At 42.5% G+C, this 23580-nt stretch overlaps 1 protein-coding gene across 16 annotated transcripts in view; it reads left to right on the top strand.

Moving 5' to 3' along the window:
- Window positions 1–23580, top strand: part of TNRC6B (trinucleotide repeat containing adaptor 6B) — a 262411-nt gene that overhangs the window by 189408 nt on the left and 49423 nt on the right. For 11 of the 16 annotated variants that reach the window (XR_012324172.1, XM_073788147.1, XM_073788155.1 and 8 more), the window contains 9 exons: window positions 108–129; window positions 6780–7118; window positions 8837–11185; window positions 12809–12967; window positions 15854–16029; window positions 18297–18371; window positions 20061–20106; window positions 21728–21876; window positions 22951–23121. Coding sequence is in view for 15 of the 16 variants with exons in the window: in XM_073788147.1 (XP_073644248.1) it covers window positions 108–129; window positions 6780–7118; window positions 8837–11185; window positions 12809–12967; window positions 15854–16029; window positions 18297–18371; window positions 20061–20106; window positions 21728–21876; window positions 22951–23121 (3486 nt within the window). In the remaining variant the exon portion in view is untranslated. The remainder of the gene's footprint in view (window positions 1–107; window positions 130–6779; window positions 7119–8836; window positions 11186–12808; window positions 12968–15853; window positions 16030–18296; window positions 18372–20060; window positions 20107–21727; window positions 21877–22950; window positions 23122–23580) is intronic. The other 5 variants (XM_073788151.1, XM_073788150.1, XM_073788149.1 and 2 more) reach the window with 4 other exon arrangements.

Raw genomic sequence — 23580 nt, 5'->3', positions numbered from 1 at the left:
TATGTATCTGACACCTTGAATTACTAATATCAGAATTAAAGTAGTCTTACAATACAATACAGAATTAGAAAGCAAGTCTCATTTACTCACATCTCTTTATTTTGCAGGTCACGGAACAAAAAACCAAAGGTAAGATTTTTTTTTTTCCTTTTTAGATTTATGCTCTTTTGTGTTTAGATTTTACACTTTGCTGACTCAGCCTCCAATCCGCTTGATTCGTGACAGTGGGTGTAGAGTAATTAAGTTTGGCTGTTTGCAGTCACTGAAGAGCAGTAATGACAAATTAAAAGTACTTAGTGTTTCTAGTTGGCCTTACATTTTTTGGGAGGGAAGAGAGATTAGACAGTGTAATAATACCTTGTTTTGAAAGTAAAGAGGTGATGATTTTGAACTGAACCTTTTCAAAATTTTTCTTAGAACAATAGCAAAAGCAACACACTGGTCCCTACTTTACAGATGGGTTGTTCACCACCTTGCAGAGGGTTGTTCACCACCTTGATCCATGATAGGCATTGAGTCTGAAAATGAGTGTTACATTTAGGATGCTCATGCTGTCTTCTGAACTAGAGCCTGGAATATGCTTTTAAAAAAGATAATGCACTTTAACTCTTACAAAATTGTGATGTGTTGTAAACAGAAGCAGATGTCCCTGAGGTCCTTCTCGACCTCTAATGGTCTGCGTGTATTCAGTTCTTTCTCTTTTGTTCATTTTGATCATGCAGTCTTGCGTAATCAGTGGTCATACTTTTGGTCAGTTCTCCTTAAGAATGGGAGACTTAATTCCTTGAGACCAGTGTTGTAACTCCTAACCTCACCCACTTAAATATGTTGTTGTCTGCTAGCATATGCACTAGAATCATTTGCATAGACTTGTCAAAACACGCAAGCCCAGTCTCCTCTCAAACCTTCATGGTCCCAGGCCACAGCCCTAGCAGATCGATGTAGGGAAGCTCTGCAGGGTGACCACAGTATATGTCCCAAGTTGAGGACCACTACCCTGGATGAAGGGAATCAGATGTGATTATAACATGGGGGAAGAAAAGGGTCATGGAGAGGCCAAGGCTTGATGGGAGGTTCTCTAATGACTGATTTCTAAATTGTTTTGTTTCGTTTTATTGGACCACCAGGCCAAAGTATGTCACACAGTGGTGGAAGACTAATGAAGATGGTACTAGTTTCTTAGGAAACTTAGTTCTGGAAAACTAAAAAATTCTCAGATGAGTAGACATTACTGTCATATATTTCTAATCAAAAAGCATTTCAAAGAGAATATAGTCTGGAACTTTGTAGTGATTTATGAAATAAACTGAGAGAAACTACTATTAGCTGTAATTATTTTAATTAGTTAGAGAGAACAGTGTTCTCCCCTTGTACTTCCAGCCAGTTTCTAACCCAGGGGTAGGCATTATTTTGGAAGTATCTCTATAAATTACTTGTTTGAAATATAAATTATACTTTACCATAGAAATAGTGTTATTGATAGTAGAACAGTGTCCATATTTTCTAAACCAGTATACTGTCTAGGAAAGGATTTTGGCATATAAGTATATTTATAGGACTTTTTGATGATTTATGAGGATAACAGATGAGAAAATTGGCATTTTCCTAAGAAATCCAGACTCTGTGGTTGCTGGAACACAGTGGTTGGGTTCCTGGGCCTGGCCACAGTTCTTAATACTTGTGACTCCAAGGACCAGTTGAGCTGTCGAAATAAGCTGCTCTGTACGTTAAGTGGTATTTCTATTGGAAAACTGAAAATCCGTTAGAGTTTTCTTTCTTTTTTTTTATTTGTACCAGGTCTCTTCTCAGAATCACATTCCTCTTTTCTCTGCCAAAGCCTTACAAATTAAACTTCTTTTTTACTTACTACCAAAGTTTCCCTCCATTTAGGGTTTTTCTCATACCTACCATAAAATGGAATACAGTTTCACAGTTTCCATACCCCCCTATCGCCACCACCCTCCCACTCAAAAATTAAAATAATCCTGAAGTGAGCTGAGAGCCTGTTTTGGGTCTCATAAGGGATTTAATTGTTAGAACTGGGGAATAAAAATTATCCCTGAGGTATGTTAGACCATAAGTAGAAGGAGGCCCTGATTTTTCTACCTTTTTTATCCCGTTTTACAGCCACATCTTCATCTTTGTTCGCAAGAGCCTGCCTAAATCCCATTTTTCTTCCCTCAGCTGATGTTTCTGGGTCCTATTCCCCTTCCCAAAGATGGTGCCTGCCTCAGGCAGCCTCCCCTTAACTCTGAATCCACCTCTCTTTCCCCAACAGACCCTATATAAAAAAAAAGACTGTGTTGGTGCCAAGTCTCTGGTTGTACAGAGGACTGAAGTAAGGTTTGTCCGTACTTCAGAGAAAAAGTAAATTCAGCATATTTTCTTTATTTTCCATCATTTAAAAAAAGTGAGAATTTTGGAGAAAACAGGACAGGGCTTTCAAGTGGAGGTTAAGTGAAGACATGGTCCAGAGCTGGGCCTGCTATTCAAGTAGCAAATAACTAAAAGGCACTTAAGGTAGAAGCTGATCTCCTCCTTTGTTGGATATTGGTCTTGGAATTGGAAAAGTTTGTGGGATTGATGTAATAGACCAGATTTAACAGGGGTGAAGGGTATGATTAGGATTGAAGAAATAGACTATGTAATGGAAGAGTTTGGACATAACCATTTAGCATTGTTAAAAAGATGTTAGATCTTAGGGTGACGGTTGGCTTAATGGAAGTTATCAGTATGAAATAACCGATTTGTAGAAACTAACATGACCTTAAGCTACATTACTGGAAATACAGTATCTAGGCAGGGATTCACAGTTCCTGTAATGGGCACCACTCTATGCAAAGGAACAGAGATCAACCTCTACGGACTATGAAGAGTTTGGGCCAGAATGGTCAAGGAATTTGAACCTGTGTCCCCTCTGGCAGGGTTAAATACTGGAAGGGGGTGGGGAGTGTTTAACTCCCAAGGAATGCTTCCCACATGGGGAAGCTATGGTAACTATCTTCAAAGATTTGAAGGGCTCTGGTGCCTGACACTTAGCAGTTCCTTGGTAAATGTCTGTTGGTGAGTCAAAGCAACAGGGAAAAGCTTCCAGCTCAATATAAATTAAAATTTTCAGATACTGCTGTCCAAAGCAGTACTTCATAACCTTTACCCAGTTTGGACACAGCAGAGAAACAGCACTTTCCCATCAGCATACCTGAGGAGGTGGACCACTGTTGTACAGTGGCCACAACTCCGGCTTTTGAGTCCATTCCAGAAGTCATATTACAGTGGGTGCGTGGTGCTGCGTGCACTGAATAACCTTGGGTCTACTCTGATTGATTAATATTTGAGGTAAGCTTTCTCCCCCCGAGGTCCAACTAGTGCCCATCAGAATGACAGCGGAATCATTAGTGATTTAACGAGGAGAGAAGCTTCCAGGGAGACAATCTGGACAAAGGCCAGTGTGCATTGAGTATGGGGAGTGAGTGGAAGGTAAAGAAATGGAGACAGTGCTTAGAGGTTACCGCACAGTGTTGAGTGTGTGTCAGCCACTCTGTGTGTCATCAATCTTTGAGATTTTTTGTATTGCATTGTAACTCATTATTATTCACCAAGAAAATTTTCAGTCTAAAATAATGTCTTCTCTAGAGCTTGTTTGTATTTTAACTACTACTTTTAAAACATTTCTAGAAGGGTTTTTTGTTTGTTTGTTTTTGTTTATTTGTTTGTTTTTGATGTTTGGTACCATCAAGGTATTTAAAGAATAAAAATTAATTAAAAAAACGAAACAAAAAGGTGTTTAAAGAAAATAGTTTGTATTGGTCCTACCCGTATCGGAATTTTCTTAAAGAATACTTTTATCTGAAAAAGAATCTTATTGAAGTTTTTCAGAAATAGAGGCAATTAGAAGTTCAGACTGTAAGATGAGAATGGTATTAAATAATGGCAACAGGGAAGGGGAAAAGATTCAATCATTAGAGTAAGTAAATGGCTTTTGGGGGTAAATGAATGCAAATTAGAAAATAGGATACCCAGCATTTTTCACGTCTTTATTTCCCTGATGCAGAGATCATGTTTAAGCCACAGACTTTCTCTCTGGAAAATAAGAAACTGTGCCCTTACTTTGAGCAGCTCATCTTTAGAAATATTTGCACCACAAGCTATTAAAATCACTAAGGTTCAGAAGAGAAGAGAGAGGGCCCAAAAAGTAATTCAGACTTAATCATAATTTCCCTCTCCTCTGTTACTGCCTGACTTTCTGGAGCATGACGTGGCACACGCACTGATTCTGATGTCTCTAGTTGGACTTTTGCAAGTAGGTCGGATTGGGCATCCTGCCCAACAGCTGCATTGCCCTCCAGTTAGTGCCTAGAGTTGTGACTGGCTTTTAAATGTTGAAAATTCTTGAATTTACAGAAAGATGTAATTTTTAAAAAAAACAACAATAAGAATTCATTCAAGTCCTGAAACAGCTTGCTCTTAACATGTATCACAGGCAGGCTTTTTCTGACTGTGTCCTAGAGTTTTGAATGGCTCATCTCCCAGAATAGAGCACCATGTTGCAAGGAGAGTGGTCAAGCGGTGGTCCTGTTTTACAATGACTTCATCGTTTATGATCCATTCTACCTCTGACGTGATGGTGGGAAAATGCCTTGAGGAGCTTTTGCAGGGAATCTTGCACAATACACAGTACCCACCAGATTTCTTTGGTTATGCTATGAATGTTGTAAAGTTAGTCGAACTGATGTTCAGATCTCAGCTCTGTAGACTCTCCTTACCGTGTCTTACTCTATTTTAGAGAAATGAGGGAAGGCATGTAACAAACCTGGTTACCTTAAAGTGGAGATTCTAGCCCTCTTATAGAAGGGTAGCCTTGCAGAAGCATAACTCCTTCTGTGCTAAAAACTGGTTGGGAAGAATCCCGCCAGCCTTTGTCAGCTTCTTGTTTATTCTCATAATAAGAGGAAAGGGGATTGGGAATGCCATGTGCTACGGAATCCTCCAGGCACAGATAGAAAATGAATCATTAAATAATTCATCTTTATTCATTCATTATCAGTTATTTATCCACTGGCTGTTATAAGTCATGCAAAGGGTACTATATTAATAATATTAGATAATGACCAGTTTATTTTCTTAAGAAATATATTTATTTACTTATTTATTCATTCATTCATTCATTTATCCTCTGACCTCCCTTCCTTACTAGGAGGCCCAGAACTGCCTCATGATTGACTAAGGTTAGACCCAAGCATTGCTTTGCAGCTAGTTCAGGCTCCTACTCTTTTTTTTCCTGTCACTCAACAGTACTCACCAATGTCCAGTGGGTATAGATTGGGCCCCCTGATTTTTGATGATGTACCTCTCTCCTCATAAAGGACCCAGTTCAACAAGCGACATGCTGGCCCAGCATCATTTCAGCAGTTAGAGCAATACTGCCACCAGGGCTGGCCCTTACATGACTCTGGGTGTCAAGGATTTGGGCCTCAGAATCATCTGGATTACCAGTCTCAATGATTGTTTCTGTATTGCTGCCAGCCTGCATTTGCCAGGTGGATATTCTTGGAAAGGGTGGCAGTCTTCTGGTAAGATGAAGCAAGGGAGGTGCAGATCCAGAGGAACATTTTCTATAGGGTCGAGGGGAAGCCAAGGGGTCCTGCAGAGCTTCACGGTCGTCTCAATGTTCCAGTACTTCCTGTTTGCCATTGTAAAAGTGAGGGAAAACCTTAAGTATTTAAAGTAAATAGGAGAACTATCTACATTTTGAAATTTTTATTTTAAATAAACAGTTGAAAAAACACACACAAGGTCCACTTAATTTTTTTTTTTGGACAGAAGCAAAAAGATAACATTTCTAATGTTTACACAGAGTGCCAAGAGTCTTTGAGTTCAGGTGGCTGTAGAAACCAAAACCAAGTTGATTTTGTGATTCTCTAGGCCTGGGGTTCCCTGTAGGGGTCTACTCTGTGCCAGGCCCTGAGAAAGAAAGATGAAAGATTCTTGCCATTGAGGAACTTCTGGCATGGTGGGGAGAAGGGTCTGTAAATGGAGAATGTCAGTATAACCAGTTCATTCAGTGGTACAGAGATGGACAGCATGTTCCAGGATCCCAAATGAAGGGTGCGTAGCCTACCTAGTCCAGGGACTTGGGGGAAATTTTCTCAGAGGCCAGTCTTTCAGGATGTGGATGAAGGGAAAGGGCCCTTGGGCTGAGAGCCTTGAACCTTTACCATGGGTTTTGTGTGGGGTTTGTATGCATCCTTAGACCTTCTAGGCAGCCCACTGTTGATTTAGGGGAGTGAATGGTGCTTGCTTCCCTCTCCTCCTTAGTTAATGGAATGTAATTCCATGATACCTCTGTCTTTGAATCCTTGTCACCATCACTCGTTGCCCTTACCGTACCTTCGGTAAACTGAAGATGCTGGGGAATCTGGAAAGACCATGTCCCTCAGAGTTGGGTGAAAGAAGAGTTGTCTTATTAGAATTGGTCTCATGGAAACTTTCTTAAAAATAATCTTCAGGGCTTCCCTGGTGGCGCAGTGATTGAGTCCGCCTGCCGATGCAGGGGACACGGGTTCGTGCCCCGGTCCGGGAGGATCCCACATGCCGCGGAGCGGCTGGGCCCGTGAGCCATGGCTGCTGAGCCTGCGCGTCCAGAGCTCGTGCTGCGCAACGGGAGAGGCCACAACAGTGAGAGGCCCGCGTACCGCAAAAGCAAATAATAATTAAAAAAAAAAAATCTTCAGAAAAATGAATTTGATCTCAAAGGCTGTTTCCCAATCTCTCTCTTTCAGTGCCCGAAGTGACGAAACCAAGTTTAAGCCAACCAACGGCCGCCAGCCCAATTGGCAGCTCTCCATCGCCACCAGTCAATGGTGGCAACAATGCCAAAAGGGTGGCAGTGCCGAACGGACAACCGCCAAGCGCCGCCCGCTACATGCCTCGGGAGGTGCCGCCGCGATTCCGTTGCCAGCAGGACCACAAAGTGTTACTAAAACGTGGGCAGCCTCCTCCACCGTCCTGCATGCTCCTCGGGGGCGGGGCAGGGCCTCCTCCCTCCACAGCGCCAGGAGCAAACCCCAACGCACAAGTGACAGGAGCGCTGCTGCAGAGCGAGGGTGGGACCGCACCAGGTGAGGAGCCTAATGCAGGTGAACGGGAGGCACAGCGGCTGCAGGGAGTGAGCATGTCGCTTGCGTTGCCCATGTAAAGTCCACGTTAATTATATAGACGCTTGGGGTTACTCAAAAGATGGGGGAGGAGCCCAGTGTGAGATGTGTACCAGCATTTCTCTTCTGAAACTGGGTTTTGGTATCCAATGAGTGTGTGTGGTCTTGGCCTGAGCGTCTAATGTCGCCGCTGTTTTTCCTCTCTCTTTGGGGCCTTTTTTCCTCCTCAGACAAGAGCATTACAGTTCGAGCCTCCATAGTCCCAGCTTCCCCCACAGGTGTGTGCTCAGGGGGCGATGGAAGTGAGGCTAGTGCAGAGGCTGGTTCTGAATCTTAGACTCCCGTGTTTACGTTCCTGGAATGCCAGGAGAATAGAGAGAATGGTCTCTTAGATGATAATGTAGAATCTTGGGAGGATCCCACATGATACCATTCTTTTATTAGATTTTTAAAATCAGTATTTCTTTAGAGAGCCCTGGATTTTGAGCTTTGTTAAAAACTGTATGTAGATATAAGGGATCTTTAGCTGAAGGGTCCTACTGGAAGTTTTGAGTGTTTTTAATAGATGAATACTAAACAGCTAACAGTAAAGAACTTCCAGGTGCCATCCCCCCCTTTTTTTTAAAAGCTTATAACAGATTTCCACGTATTCTTAAAATATTTTTTGAGACTAAATTAAAATTCAGAGCTTGAAGACCATCAGGCAAGGACAATGGGCTGGTGGTTGTTAATGACAGGACGCTTTATTCTAGTTCTGATTTGAACATAGAATTGCCTAGATAATTCTGTTACCATCTTGTGTGCCAAGCGAAGATGGAAAGAAAGCTCGTGGTGACACAGGCTTCATACAGAGATAAGCCCTGTATATGAGGCTTCTTGTGGTAGCTGTCAGGCCAGGCCCAAATCAGGCAGGGAAAGGCCTCCTGGCCCTTCCTTCCTGTCCCCTTGTAACCAGCCGCAAAGGGAAGTGTGAGGGAGCGGTTGTGCCGGGCACTTCAGCAGCTGAGTCTAGCCAGGCGTGGACATCGACATGGGTCCAGTGTGAGTCAGTCTCCTGTTTACATTCTTAAAACCAAGGAGGCCCCTAATCTCAAGAGTTTGAGATTCTCTGCTTCCTTATTTTTATATGGCTCTATGTAATAGTTTTTTTTTTTTCAATGTCATATTGATTTAAAGTTCTTTGGTGAAAGGAATAAGTTTAGAAATTATTGGGCTAAAAACAGGTCATTTTTTCCCCCCACCAAATACAGTAAATTCCATCAAATATGTGCTGAGCCAGACTATTTTATCAAGTTCCTTGGGCATACAAACTGATTTAATCAAAAGTGTGCTTTAGAAAACTCACTGCAGCCAGGAATGTTCAGCATGGATTGGAGATACAAAGCAAGTACAGGGTGTTATTGCCTTGTCTGAAGATACAGGAAGGCCCTTCTCTGTCACTAGGAATGGCAAGAGGGTATCTTTGAGAGATGCTGAGGGGGTGAGATTTAGCAAATACACCAACCAGGCAAAACAGAAGAGATGACTAAGACGGGTGTGATACAGTTTACCAAGGCAGGCAGCTGGGTAGAGAGCTAGTTTGTGGGGAAGCATGGTGAACTCTCCTCTGGGGCACTTGGAGCTTGGGGTGTTAATAGAGCATGCATATGCAGCTGTGATTGATGAGACACTCTCTTTCTCAGAGTCAGCCCTTGGAGGTGCTGCTGCTTCACATTATGCAAATCCCACTTGGGGCCCGGGAGCCTCCTCCAACAACGGCGCCTCCCCCAACCCTATTCACATCTGGGACAAGGTGATTGTAGACGGGTCTGACATGGAAGAGTGGCCTTGCATTGCCAGCAAAGACACTGAGTCTTCTTCCGAAAACACCACCGATAACAACAGTGCCTCGAACCCTGGCTCTGAGAAGAGCACTCTGCCAGGAAGCACCACTAGTAACAAAGGAAAAGGGAGCCAGTGCCAGTCTGCAAGTTCTGGGAACGAATGTAATCTTGGGGTCTGGAAATCTGACCCTAAGGCTAAATCTGTTCAATCTTCCAACTCTACTACAGAAAGCAACAATGGACTAGGGAATTGGAGGAGCGTGAGCGGCCAGGACAGAATTGGACCTGGCTCTGGCTTCAGCAACTTTAACCCAAATAGCAACCCATCTGCCTGGCCAGCGCTGGTCCAAGAAGGAAATTCTAGGAAAGGGGCATTGGAAACGGATACTAGTAATTCCAGTGCACAGGTTAGCACAGTAGGTCAGGCATCCAGGGAACAGCAGTCAAAGATGGAAAATGCGGGTGTTAATTTTGTTGTCTCTGGCAGAGAACAGGCTCAAATTCATAACACTGATGGACCAAAAAATGGAAACACTAACTCCTTGAACTTAAGTTCACCAAACCCCATGGAGAATAAGGGAATGCCCTTCGGAATGGGCTTGGGGAACGCCTCCAGGAGCACTGATGCCCCTTCACAAAGCACTGGAGATCGAAAGACTGGGAGTGTTGGATCTTGGAGTGCAGCTAGGGGGCCTTCTGGAACTGACACAGCCTCTGGACAGAGCAATTCTGGAAACAATGGGAACAATGGAAAGGATAGAGAGGACTCCTGGAAAGGAGCTCCTGTTCAGAAATCAACCGGGTCAAAAAATGACTCTTGGGACAACAATAACAGGTCTACGGGTGGGTCCTGGAACTTTGGCCCTCAGGACTCTAATGACAACAAATGGGGTGAAGGGAACAAAATGACATCTGGGGTCTCTCAGGGAGAATGGAAACAGCCGACTGGGTCTGATGAGTTGAAAATTGGAGAATGGAGTGGTCCAAACCAACCAAATTCTAGCACTGGAGCATGGGACAATCAAAAGGGCCACCCCCTCCCTGAAAACCAAGGCAATGCCCAGGCTCCCTGTTGGGGAAGATCTTCCAGCTCCACGGGAAGTGAAGTTGGAGGTCAAAGCACTGGAAGCAACCACAAAGCAGGAAGTAGTGACAGTCATAATTCTGGCCGTCGGTCGTACAGGCCCACACATCCTGATTGTCAGGCTGTCTTGCAGACTCTTTTGAGCCGAACTGATTTGGACCCCAGGGTGCTCTCAAACACTGGCTGGGGCCAAACTCAAATTAAGCAGGACACAGTGTGGGATATTGAAGAGGTGCCAAGGCCCGAGGGGAAATCTGACAAAGGAACTGAGGGGTGGGAGAGCGCTGCCACACAGACCAAGAACTCAGGGGGCTGGGGAGATGCACCCAGCCAAAGCAATCAAATGAAGTCTGGATGGGGGGAGCTCTCAGCCTCTACAGAATGGAAAGACCCCAAGAACACAGGAGGCTGGAATGACTATAAGAACAACAACTCTTCCAGTTGGGGAGGAGGACGACCAGATGAAAAGACATCTTCCTCTTGGAATGAGAATTCCAACAAGGAGCAGGGGTGGGGAGGTGGACGCCAGCCCAATCAAGGATGGACTTCTGGAAAGAATGGTTGGGGAGAGGAGGTCGATCAGGCGAAAACTAGCAATTGGGAAAGTTCTGCCAGTAAACCTGTGTCTGGGTGGGGTGAAGGAGGGCAGAATGAAATCGGAACTTGGGGGAACGGTGGGAATGCAAGCCTAGCTTCAAAAGGCGGGTGGGAAGATTGCAAAAGATCTACAGCCTGGACGGAGACAGGCAGACAACCCAGTTCCTGGAACAAACAGCACCAACAGCAGCAGCAGGCACAGCAGCCACCGCCACCACAACCAGAAACTTCTGGTTCATGGGGAGGCCCAGCCCCACCACCTCCAGGCAATGGACGACCTTCCAGTTCCAACTGGAGCAGCGGGCCGCAGCCAGTGAACCCGAAGGATGAGGAACCCAGTGGTTGGGAAGAGCCGTCCCCACAGTCGATTAGTCGGAAGATGGACATTGATGATGGCACTTCGGCGTGGGGAGACCCTAACAGTTACAACTACAAGAATGTGAATCTGTGGGATAAGAATTCCCAAGGGGGCCCAGCACCTCGAGAACCAAACCTGCCTACCCCGATGACTGCTAAATCAGCATCAGGTAGGCGATGGCTTTTTCTCACAGGTTTGGGTGAAGAAAAGAAATCCTAAACCAAGGCATTTTTATTAAGATGCATTTATTTAACTAAGCTTTGTTCTGGGAACCTTTCCTACGTTAACTCTAGGCTGTTGTTAACAGAGACTCTCTTTTTATAAAATGGTAGTGATAACAGATGCTGGTAGTACATTTTAATGTTCTTTCTTGGCAAAAGGAAAAAGTAGGCATTCCTGGGTTAGTCTCTCCAGTTTTTTTTTTCGTTTTGGTAATTGTATTGGTCTGCAGAATCCAAAAGATTTATATCTTGCTAAACAAACTGTGCTCTAGATTTAAAAATAAAGAATTAAAATAGGAGCAGAAATAGACCTGACTTCCATTCTGGTTCTGCCTGTGGACACATCCTCTGTGTTTCTCTTGCCCCGGCGACGGGAAGTAGTCTGTGTTGTTCTTGCAGAGGCCATCAGAAAATGCTGTAGCAAAGCTGGGATCTGGAAGGTTTCCATCGCTTTCCAGGTGATTTTTAACAGTTAACCTCTGGAAGTGGAGTACTTCTTTGTGTGGAGATCGTTATCTCATGATAATCAGTTGTCCAGAATTAAACTTTCTTCCCTCCTTATTTGAGTAGGAAACATCATACCTGGTAAATTAAAAATAGTGCTGGTGAAAATTTTTAAAAAGGTGGGGCGGGGGTGGGAGGAGCGTGGGATTTTGAACTCTTTAAAAAAAAAAAAAGTAGTGCTGGTAATCATTCTTAGTTTGGCATTGTCAACTTGAATGTCCTCATATAGTTCAACAAATTAAGAGGATGCACCATTCAAGTGTTTGTTTTTTTTAGTTAAAATTAGTCATAATATTTAATTTTCCACTTTCCAGAGTAAGCTTAGTATTCAGTGAATCCAGTTATGGACACTTAGAAAATGATTACTTTTAATTAGTTCTTCTCTTGAAATATTGAAAAGAATGAGGAAGGAAATGAAGATTGCTCATTAGTTCCCTACCTAGAACATGTAAAAATTTTTATTCATATAGGAAAAAACCTTCAAACTGTACAGAAAAGCAAAAGGTAATAAGTAAAAGAATCTTAGCCCCAGGGTCTCTCCCTGCAGGTCTTAGAATTTTGTGTGCCATTCAAAAATTTCGTTCATACCTATAGCAAAATATATCTATCCTTTAAAATTTTTACACGGAAGGGATTGTACTATATACACTGTTCTTCACCTTGCTTTTTTCATTATTCTTAAAAACTTTCCATGTTAGCATGTACATTTCTGTCTTTTAATTGCTTCGTGTATAGTATTCATTTGATGGGCAACTCACGATTGGTCTCACTGGTCCCTTTTTGGTAGATATTTAGGTTGCTTCCAAATGTTATCTAACAGTGGGCATTGTTGTACATGTAATTTCATCTACCTTTACAAGTATATCTGTGGTATAATTTCCTGGCAGTGGAATTACTGGGCAAAAAGTTAAAGTGACAATGCCAAGTGCCCTCCATGAAGGTGGTACCTATTTCTATTTCCACCAACAGAATTCAGGAGTGCCTGTTCCTCCTACCTTCACCCCCAGTGGATACTATGGTGTTCATTGAACAAATCATTCTTAGAGATACATGTCCTTTCTTTACAGTCTGGAGCAAAAGCACACCACCTGCTCCAGATAATGGTACTTCAGCTTGGGGTGAGCCAAATGAAAGCAGTCCTGGGTGGGGTGAAATGGATGACACAGGAGCATCGACCACAGGCTGGGGGACCACACCCTCCAGTGCTCCAAATGCCATGAAACCTAGTAAGTATACGGCATTATTTTTGAGGGAGTCTCTATTATAACTTTGGGGGTCACACATTTTGGTGAGGGCTGTTGTTAAACTGTTGTTTCAGTGAGATTCAGGACCTTGAACCTTTAATAAATGGTTAGCAGCAAATGCTGGGGACTTGGCATAAGTAAAAATGCTTACAGTGAACTAAAAGTCATGTTAGTTTTGTTGATTTCGTTTTAACTTAGGTGTAGTGTCTGGCCAGAACTGAAATTTTCATGTGGTGTTTTTTTTTTGCTCAGTAACTTAAATATTGCTCATTAGATCTATTTTGCATCTCTGCTCTAACGTTGGTATAATTTTTTTTTAAACTCCTGGCTTTTAACGTGGAACAAGGTCTCTGCTGCCCAGTGACTTCATCCTTCCGTTCCTTCCTTTCCCCTTTGTCTCTCTTCTCATACGTCCACCCACGTAAGCACATTTAAGGTTTCTTGAACCCAACAAAGATTTCTTCATTTGAATTTTTACACAAAGCACGTCACACTTATTCACGATCATTGAGAATCTGAGCTATACGAGATCCAGCTGGCAATGTGTAGTCACAGTAATTTGCAAACTTTGTAAATGGATGCTGCGGAACGTCCCACTGGATGGTGCTCAATTGAAAAATTCAGTTTCGAGTATCTGTTTTCACTTGTTTATAGTTTTCTTAAAAAGTATTCCAACATCACTTTTCTACCATATTGCAGACTTAAGGAATTGTCTTTTGATTAAAAAATGTGGTCAGACTGAATACTCAAAATTTGAACAAGAATAAAAAAATTCTGCTGTCAAGTTTATTTTATGGTATGTATGATTCTCACCATGCCACAGGAAGGAATATCATCTTAGCTATCTGTATTCTAGAAACTCACTCTTGTTCCTATGTAACTTGACTGCATTTTAAAAATTACGAATCTCCTTCACTTCATAGAAATAGCTTTATAAAGAATTTGATTTCGTCTTGATTTTCATTGCAAAATTGGTTGTATCATCATGGGAAATACCATCCTGTAGACTTGGACTAGATCCAGAATGCTGTTGGAAGGCATTAAGCAGACCCTTGGCACAAGGAGGTACTTCAGCAGTGCTTTCAGGATTTTTATGTGTCTTTCCCAACTTCAGGATCATCTTTTGTCCATCACAAAAGACTCACTTTTCTCCAGATTTTAAAAAGTCTTCTACTCTTCAGGATCATCTATATCTGCAGTTAAAGCTGTAGTTATATTTACTCCTTCTCTGGGTAATTTCAGTGTGTAATAGAGGAAGGGGCTAGATCATCACAGCCTACCAAATTGATGCTGATAGTTAACCTGTGATCTTGTCTAGACTGCAGATACCTTATATCTGGTGTGGGCTCTGTGACTAAAAATCGGAGCTTTCTAATCTTTCTCCAAGAAGTCATTTGTTAAAAGTTCAGCTCCTTTCTCTAGAAGAAGGGTTACGTGGATGTCGTCCTTCTTTGAAGGGGTCAGTATGTCACTTATGTTGGGTCTTTAATTCCTGTTGCTTGTCAGGATGTATAAAGCCTGTGTTTACAATAATAGTGGATAACCTCCTATGCAGAAGAAATGGTCCTGGTTATCAATGGCATTTCCAGCAGCGGAGGGGATAGCCCCCAAGCCCTGCCTCTTGCTGCCCAGTCACAGAGCCCCTGCAACGGGGGCTCAGTGAACCCCATGGAGGTTCCATCAGGTTCCCCATGGCGTTGCTGGGAGATGATGCCACAGTCTGAGGAAATCAACTGCCTTGCACCCTGTGTACTTGATGGGTGCCTGCGTGGCATCATAGGCCTGGTCCTAGGGCATGGCAGCAGTCATTCAAGGAAAGGCCTGGAAGAGACACCTTTCTGGCTCTAGACTTCACATGAAGCTATCTAAATCAAATAACTACCCCTTCATAAAGGTCCTGTCATTCGGTAAATTGAAGGTGTGGATGGAGCTTCTAGGCAGGATAGTGTATTTCCCTTCTTCCATCATTGTATAGAGTATCATTACCACAAAGTGTATCCATCAGTTCCATACATTTTCAGAAGGAGATTAAGGATTATCCCAATCTCCAAATTAAAGATCTTTGTTTAAAGGGGGATGTTGGTGAAATTTGACCCTGGATACTGATGACGTCCTATTTCGTCGAATATTAGAGCCCTGATTTCCCTCTGTCTTTGTTCTGTTTTCCTTGTTCCCTGTCTACCACATTTCCTCTGTCTGTCTTTTAAAAGCCATTGCGTATACATTGTCTTTGCCTAGGATCTTTTTAGTACCTAATCCATTTCAAGTGTGTAAGTAAATCCAATAACTTTCACATTTTCATGGCTATATGTGAATTTCTCTTCTTTCACCATAATTTTGATACTCAAAATCTAATACAGTTTTCTTTTTTCATCCATTTTGCATGTTCTTTTCTTCACCCCAAGCAAGGTAGACAGTTGTTCTTTACCATACCTCATATTTGTAAAGTCCATTATAAAGTTCACCACATACTTTTAGGAGGGTAAAACTAAAGAATGCAGTAAAACATCCTCATTAAGAGGAACAGATTTCTCTAAATTGAGATGTGAAATTTCTTATAAGTAACGACAGCTTCTTTTCAATTGGGGGATTTCTGTCAACTTTGTATAAAGGGGGAAAAAATCATTGAACCAGAGGCCAGGAAATCTTGATTTGTGGTTTATTGACTTACTCTGTATCGTTGACCCTTTTTGGATTTCCATTTCTGCTCTGAAAAGTTCGAATGATGTTGCCTTGCCGTACAGGTAGACTAGACACAATTACAAATACACTAAAATGTTGCATTTACGGGGAGTGGTTGTTGCGGTTATCATTATATATAGCTTATTGTTATATATAGCGTACAGTTGGTTCATTCTTCTCTTAAAGATTCCAAATCTATGCAAGACGGCTGGGGGGAGAGTGACGGGCCCGTGACAGGAACCCGCCATCCCAGCTGGGAAGAGGAGGAGGATGGAGGAGTCTGGAACACCGCCGGCTCTCAGGGAAGTGCTTCCTCCCACAGTTCGGCAAGCTGGGGCCAAGGAGGAAAGAAACAGATGAAGGTAGCCCGCTTTAGAGATGTCTGGGCTTGCTTATTCTTTCTTAGAGGGCAGAACTGAGAATGTTTTCATGGACGAAGCCAGGCAGCTAGGGTCCCTGAGGTCCTCAGTGAGAGGGGAGGTATTTTCTTCAGAACAAGTAACTACTTCCTCTTTACCCCTCATCTTCCTTCCCCATGACCTTGAAATCTCCAGTGACAAAACTCTTGCTGTGGGTAAGATGGAATTTTCAAAGAAACGAAATTTTCCTCACTTTGGCTTCCATGTTAGAATAATTCTTTGGAAGCTGTCACGGCACACCTTATAAATGTTTTACGCTTTTGCGTTCTAAAGCCAAGTCAGTCCTTAGAGTAAATCCCCAGGAATGTGTAGAAGAGAAACCACAGTAATATGGTTTCTCCAACAGCAATCATCGCAACTCATTTTTATCTCGTTTGGGAAACTCCAAGGCCCAGGACCCTTTTCTCAACAAAATGAGGTGCCAGTGCATAACCCTGCGTTAGCAACTAGATGACTTATCTACATCCTGTACCAGTTGTGTTCTACACTTGTTACTTTCTGTATCTTAGAACAACTAAGTTTCTCCTTTGATTTGCATAATTTGATGAGGACTTTGGTTTTCAATCTAGAACCTGAACGACTCTCAGTAGAAGCCCTCTTTTTTCATTCCAGCCTCTCATTCCACAGATACATTGAGGGACATAGGAAGTGGGCAGCCATGTATTTAATTTGAGGATGGGAGCCTTGCTGCCCTAAGAAACGCTTCACAACTAAAAATCCTGGTTTTCAAATACCGGGTGCCATGTTAGAAGGTCTTCAGTGGCCAGGGGCTCTACCTTCCTCCCCTTTGCCTGTGGGATTTTGTTCTGAATAGGATTACTCTCTTTTAGGCCTGAGAATACAGGTTGTTTCTGTTAGAGACGTTTTGTTTAAGCAGTCATTTACAGTTTTCCCTCTTAAAGGACTTTTATTACTCCAGTCACAAAAGAAATTATTCAGTAAACTTGCCAGCATTTTTAGTACATTCATGTTGTCTAGTCTGCTGTGGCTTTCTTTTTGTTATTTACAAATTAACAATAAGACCAAATTACAAGATAGTTCAGGAGACTGTTGAGGAAGCAACTGAGTGAAAGGTACTAGCCCACTCAGGGAACCACCAAGATTTAATGAAGTTAACTGGGAATTAAATGTTTCTGCTCCATGACTGATGATTCTGACCTTTCATACTGAGGGCCTCTGTGTGTGTGTGATCAAATGCAGCTGACATAAAATTTACCATCTTAACCAATTCTAAGTGTGTGGATCAGTCGCGTTAAGTACATTCACATTGTTGTGCTGTCATCACTAACATCTGTCCACAAAGTAACTACCACTTCTCTCCTCCTTCCACTGAGGGTTTTTTTGACCTTCAAACTAAGTACCTTAACACTTGCAAGAATAATAAAATTGATCTGACCAATACCATCAGAACACAAATAGAATCTTTACCCGGAGAATGCACACGTGCACAAAGCCCCATCACCTGCCCCCACAAGGTCCCTGCCACAGTTCCACTCACCTTCTACGTAGAAATAAAAGTGGGACTGATGACTGGTGCCTTGTTCAGTGCAGAAACTAGTTTGTCCCATTAAGAAACAAGCAGAAGCCTACATCCGCCACCTTTGCACTGAAAACTAACTGCCCTCATAGTAACGGCTATGCGGTGAGCTTGATGATGGCGTCTTCTGCTAGGCTTCTTTCCCATTGGGGAGCCACATCTTTACACTATGAAAACAAGCAGATGAAAGTGCTACGTGGATGAGTTCCTCATTGTATCCACACAGAGAATAATGACTAGTTTAAATGGGCTCCTTTCCAAATAACATGCACTAGCATCAAACTCCTTTTCTTCACTCCTAATACAAACCGGCTTGGGTTACAAGGAGATAGTAAGAGAGAAAATACTAGCATGCAAACATTATGTTTTAGAAAACCTGCTATTGACCTTCTATTTGTAGGGTAAAAACACTAGCTGACCATATATTTTTCCAGTTACTTCTAATTCAGTGCAACGAATAAAGTAAGAATGAAAACATAGATGTAATAACTAAAGCGTAGTACTTTTTTAGGCTAACAGATAACATATTAAAATAACTATAGTTAAAGAGGAATAGTTAGGGTTCAAAAAGGTAAACTCTTGGTTTTGCATTTTCAGTCAGTACTTATGCAACTCAGGAAGTTGAAATAAAATAAATTACTTGATTCTGAGGTTACATATTTCATTTCTCTAGTGCTCACTAAAAGGAGGAAACAATGATTCATGGATGAATCCCCTTGCCAAACAGTTTTCAAATATGGGATTGCTGGTAAGTTTTACTTTTTCATATGTGTAATGTATCCCAACTTTTACATTTAGTACAAATTTTAAGACCACTGCCACATATAGTACAAAAGTACAGATTTAGAAACTGGTTAAGCAGTATTCCTGATTTGGATTAGGCAGTATTTGTTCTCTATTCTTTTTTTCTTAACGAAATACTCCAGTATTTAAAGGGTACAGCTTTTGCATTTTTAGTCCTTGTATCCTTTTCCTTAGGCAGTTAGGGAAGAAAAAGCCAAGTACTTAAAATTTATATAATTTTTGCTGAGTACTGTAGCAGTTTTAATATTATAATTTTTAAAAAGACAGCAACTGCAGAATAACTAGGGAAACTATTTGTGATTAATTATATAGGCAGTTCTTGTAGAATTTCTAATTTTTTGATCTCTCGGGAACATTATGGGGACACCCTGTCCTGGTGGCCAAAAGACAAATGACTTGGCTGCACATTTCAAGATCTGATGACTTGACAAGTCACAAGAAGAAGTTGTCATCATTTGGCTGCCGCTCTTGGAATTTGATCCTGAGCCGACTGGAACTTGAGCACAGGGGTTTAATTCTCCAAGCAGCTGTTTAGCTGTTCCTCTGCCCATAGATTTACTGAAGCTAATTTGATGTGAAAATCGAATTTAGGAATATAGACACCAACAGCAATCAAAATTAGTCAGATTTTTGTTTTTAATATTTATTTCTTTATTTGGCTGCACCAGGTCTTAGTTGCGGCTTGCGGAATTTTTAGTTGCGGCATGCGGGCTCTAGTTCCCTGACCAGGGATCGAACCTGGGTCCCCTGCATTGGGGGCGCAGAGTCTTAACCACTGGACCACCTGGGAAGTCCCAAAATTAGTCATATTAAAAATGTTACTGGGGGCTTCCCTGGTGGCACAGTGGTTGAGAGTCCGCCTGCCGATGCAGGGGACACGGGTTCGTGCCCCGGTCTGGGAGGATCCCACATGTCACAGAGTGGCTGGGCCCGTGAGCCATGGCCGCTGAGCCTGCGTGTCCGGAGCCTGTGCTCCGCAACGGGAGAGGCCACAACAGTGAGAGGCCCGCGTACTGCAAAAAAAAAAAAAAAAGGAAAAAAGAAATGTTACTGGGACTTCCCTGTGGGGGAAGGGAAGTGGTTAAGATCCACTGCCAACGCAGGGCACACAGGTTCGAGTCCTGGTCTGGGTGCTGCAGAGCAACTAAGCCCATGCGCCACAACTACTGAGCCTGTCTGTGCTCTAGAGCCCACAAGCCACAACTACTGAAGCCCATGTGCCTAGAGCCAGTGCTCCGCAACGGAGAGTAGCCCCCACTCGCCACAACTAGAGAAAGCCTGCGTGCAGCAACAAAGATGCAGTGCAGCCAAAAATAAATATATATATATATATATATATATATATAAATGTTACTGTCTTGGGACTTCCCGGGCGGTCCAGTGATTAGGACTTCGCGTTTCCACTGCAGGGGACACGGGTTCAATCCCTGGTCAGGGAACTAAGATCCCTCATGCCACTCAGCCAAAAAAAAAAGTTATTGTCTTCATTCCAGTTTAAGGTTCATTTCCAAGGACCTTGTATAGTCCTAGTAGTAAAGTAAGGTGTGGCTCACACATGAATAATGCCATTTCTCCTCTGATTCAGGCGTTTAATTCAAGCCTTTAATCTTCCTTCACTCTTCTTTATTTTCAGAGTCAAACTGAAGATAATCCAAGTAGCAAAATGGATTTGTCTGTAGGTGTGTATCCCTCCACTAATACGAATGGAATATGTTGTTCATGACACCCTGTTGGGATCCCCTGCTCACTTTGAGTTGGGATGGGTGCAGTTCCTAGACACGTATTCCACACTTGCTCTGGGGAAGGCACCGTGCTTGACGTAAATGAGTAGTTTGTGCCACGTATAAAAACTTGAGACTTGGAGGCCACTGGGCAGCTGGGGAGACCGTGTGTTCCACATAAAGGAGTCAGCCTTTGCTCGGCCGTTCGCACTTGTTGTCGTGGACGAGTGTAGGCTCAGCTTTGCCAGGTCCTCCAGTGTTTGCAAGAGAGGCCAGAAATTCAGATATGCATTGACATCCTGATTTTTTTTTTTTAACGTCTTTATTGGAGTATAGTTGCTTTACAGTGGTGTGTTAGTTTCTGCTGTTATAACGGAGTGAATCTGCTATACATATACATATAGCCCCATATCTCCACCCTCTTGCGTCTCCCTCCCACCCTCCCTATCCCACCCCTCTAGGTAGTCACAAAACACTGAGCTGATCTCCCTGCGCTATGCGGCCGCTTCCCACTAGCTGTCTCTTTTACGTTTGGTAGTGTATATGTGTCCATGCCAGTCTCTCACTTCGTCCCAGCTTACCCTTCCCCCTCCCCCTGTCCTCAAGTCTATTCTCTACATCTGCATCTTTATTCCTGTCCTGGACATCCTGATTTTTAAATAGTGGAAGCTAATCCAGATTTTTAAAAATGCTGTGTGTGGCCAAATAAAATATGTCTGTGGCCCTGCCAGAGTCAGCTCTCAGGTGGCCAGGTCTGTCTGCACTGGGATGTCCCATTATTGATCAACCCCCTCCTCTGCAAGTAGAGCAGATGCAGCATCAGCCCTTCATCTGTGGGACCTTCACAGTGATGCTGTCGCTCACCTGAAGGAACTTAAGAAGAATCAAACCAGGAAGAAAAGGAAACAATCCTAGGAGATAAGGGAAATAACCTCTGATCTGTGATACTCTTAAATATGAGAGCAGCTAAAAAATGAGCTTCATGTCACTGTACCATAGCAAATTTATAGATATGTGAAAGAAAGTGGGAATAGCCATTGCACCTGGGAAATTACATTGTACCAGTAACATGGCACACCGTCTCCTGCGTTCAGCATGAAGTTCTAAGTTTTAGGGCAACAACCATGCCTCTTTGCTCTTTTTATTCCTCATAATCGTGTTTCACAACCCCAGCTGTTTGTCTAGCAGATGCTAAAATATTAACGAGACACATCCTCTCACTGAGGACATTTGAATATATGAGCAAGATATGTTCATCAAACATATCAATACCCAGTCTAAGAATTAGATTAGTTAGAGATTTTTTTACTAGTTTAGCCCTCAGGCTCTCTTTTCAGTCTTCCATAGAAAACCGGCTACAGCTAATATATGTTGTGGGGTTTGGGGGGGATTGTTTGGTTTTGGTTTGTTTTTAAGGCATCCATATGTGTTCCAGGCAGGACCACCAGCAGCCTGAACCAGTAAAAAGCTCTTCTGGTCTTACACCTGCACCTCAGGGAGCGTAGTGGGACAGGTCACTCTTGGTCATGAGGGAGACACCGATTGTTAACATCCTCACTCCTTCTGTGTTACTTTTCAGGGAGCCTTCCAGATAAAAAATTTGATGTGGACAAGCGAGCAATGAATCTCGGGGATTTTAATGATATCATGAGGAAGGATCGATCTGGGTTCCGTCCACCTAATTCCAAAGACATGGGAACTACAGATAGTGGGCCTTATTTTGAGAAGGTGAGTTGAATCCTTGGTTTAAGATAATAATTCATGAGAACCACTTTGGTTCCCACTTGTCTTTTGATAATTAATTCCAGAAGGAAGCATAGAATTACTGAACTGAATGAGCGAGCAAAGCACAAACGTCACCTACTTTTGAATGGTGACATGAAAATAGCTGTTGTTGGCAGGTGATTAGGCAGCAGCTAGAACTATCTGTCTTTAGAATGTGAGTATTGTGAACAAGGTCTAAGTTTTGGGGAATTTATGAAGTTTGGAGGGGGGAAGTGATCTATTTATAGTGGGGGAAATGCACACTCAAAACACGTAGAAGAAATCCTAGAGGCAAATTTATTCTGAATTCCTTTTTCTGCTGTTGTGCAATTTACAAAAATAAATTTTTGGATCTTGTGCAAATAGTCTGTGTCTCCTAAGGCCTTGCCTTCTAGCTTTGTCGAGATGATCCAAAACTTTCTCCTTTGCTATTTCTAAGAGAGCTCTTTTGTCTTCTTTCTCCATTTCCATAATGATCTGTTTTTAGTTATGATGGTATACTTTTCAAATTCTCAACTACCTGCTTTAAACAAGTCATTTATACCTATCTGTTGGGATTTGTAACATTTCTAATGGAGGAGGTCATTCCTTGATTCAGAATACCAATTTGCAGTGTTCCTGGTCTTCAGAAGGCAGTTAAAACCAGAGTGTTTAGATCTGGCACATTTTTGACACCACAGTGCTGATCCAGACAGCAACATATCCGCAGGAAGACTACCGTGGCTTCTGTTTCGGCAGCCACGTAGTTAGAGCAGTCAGTACTAGATGCATGAAAATGAAGTGTCTGGCAATTTTTATCTTAGTGCAATGGACAGAATGTGTTAACTAACTTAGGATAAGAATCTATAGGAAAGAGGATGACAGATGGTGTCTGTTGGGCAAAGTATCATGACTATTATCAGATCCAAATTCTATCCTCGTTTACTGCTAATACACTCTAACCTTGTTTATTCCTGGTGTTTCTCTTTTCCCTTCTTGCATTCTGTTGCTTCACTAACCAACACTCACTGTGATTGGCTAACTACTACTACTTTTCAGCTGACTTTGCCTTTCTCCAATCAAGATGGGTGCCTTGGGGATGAGGCTCCCTGCTCTCCCTTCTCCCCTTCTCCCAGCTACAAGCTGTCTCCCTCTGGTTCCACACTACCCAACGTCAGCCTTGGAGCAATCGGCACAGGGCTCAACCCCCAAAACTTCGCTGCTAGACAAGTAAGGAGGCCTCTCAAATTTATAACTGCTTGGCTGTGGCCTCGCCTTGGCCCTGGTCTGCAGTTTATTGCATCATTTGTCTGTCTTGGGAAATTTGTTGATTACTGAATGCACAGAATGATATTAAGTATAGGCTTTAGCTCTTTCAGCCCATAGAACCCATCTCTCTTCATGTTTCTCAACATGGGTTTTATTTTAAATATGTTTCTTTTGTCTTCCCATTTTTGGTCATAAGTTTACGTTTAATAGTTAACTAATGACTGGCTTAGGAAAATGTTAAAGAAGCTTACAGGTACCTTCTATCATCTAATTTAGCATCATATTTGCCATTTTTGAACGTTTGATTGAATGGCAAGACTGCTTTTGAGGTCTTTTCAATCTAATAAAATTGCTAATTAGAAAACAGCAGCAAAACTAGTAAGATTAAATATTGGAGGGTTACAGCATCTTAAGAATCCA

Source organism: Tursiops truncatus, chromosome 11 (assembly GCF_011762595.2).
Source record: "Tursiops truncatus isolate mTurTru1 chromosome 11, mTurTru1.mat.Y, whole genome shotgun sequence".
Taxonomy (NCBI): domain Eukaryota; kingdom Metazoa; phylum Chordata; class Mammalia; order Artiodactyla; family Delphinidae; genus Tursiops; species Tursiops truncatus.
Note: the sequence above shows the minus strand (reverse complement) of the source record. Positions and strands in the feature narration are given on the sequence as shown.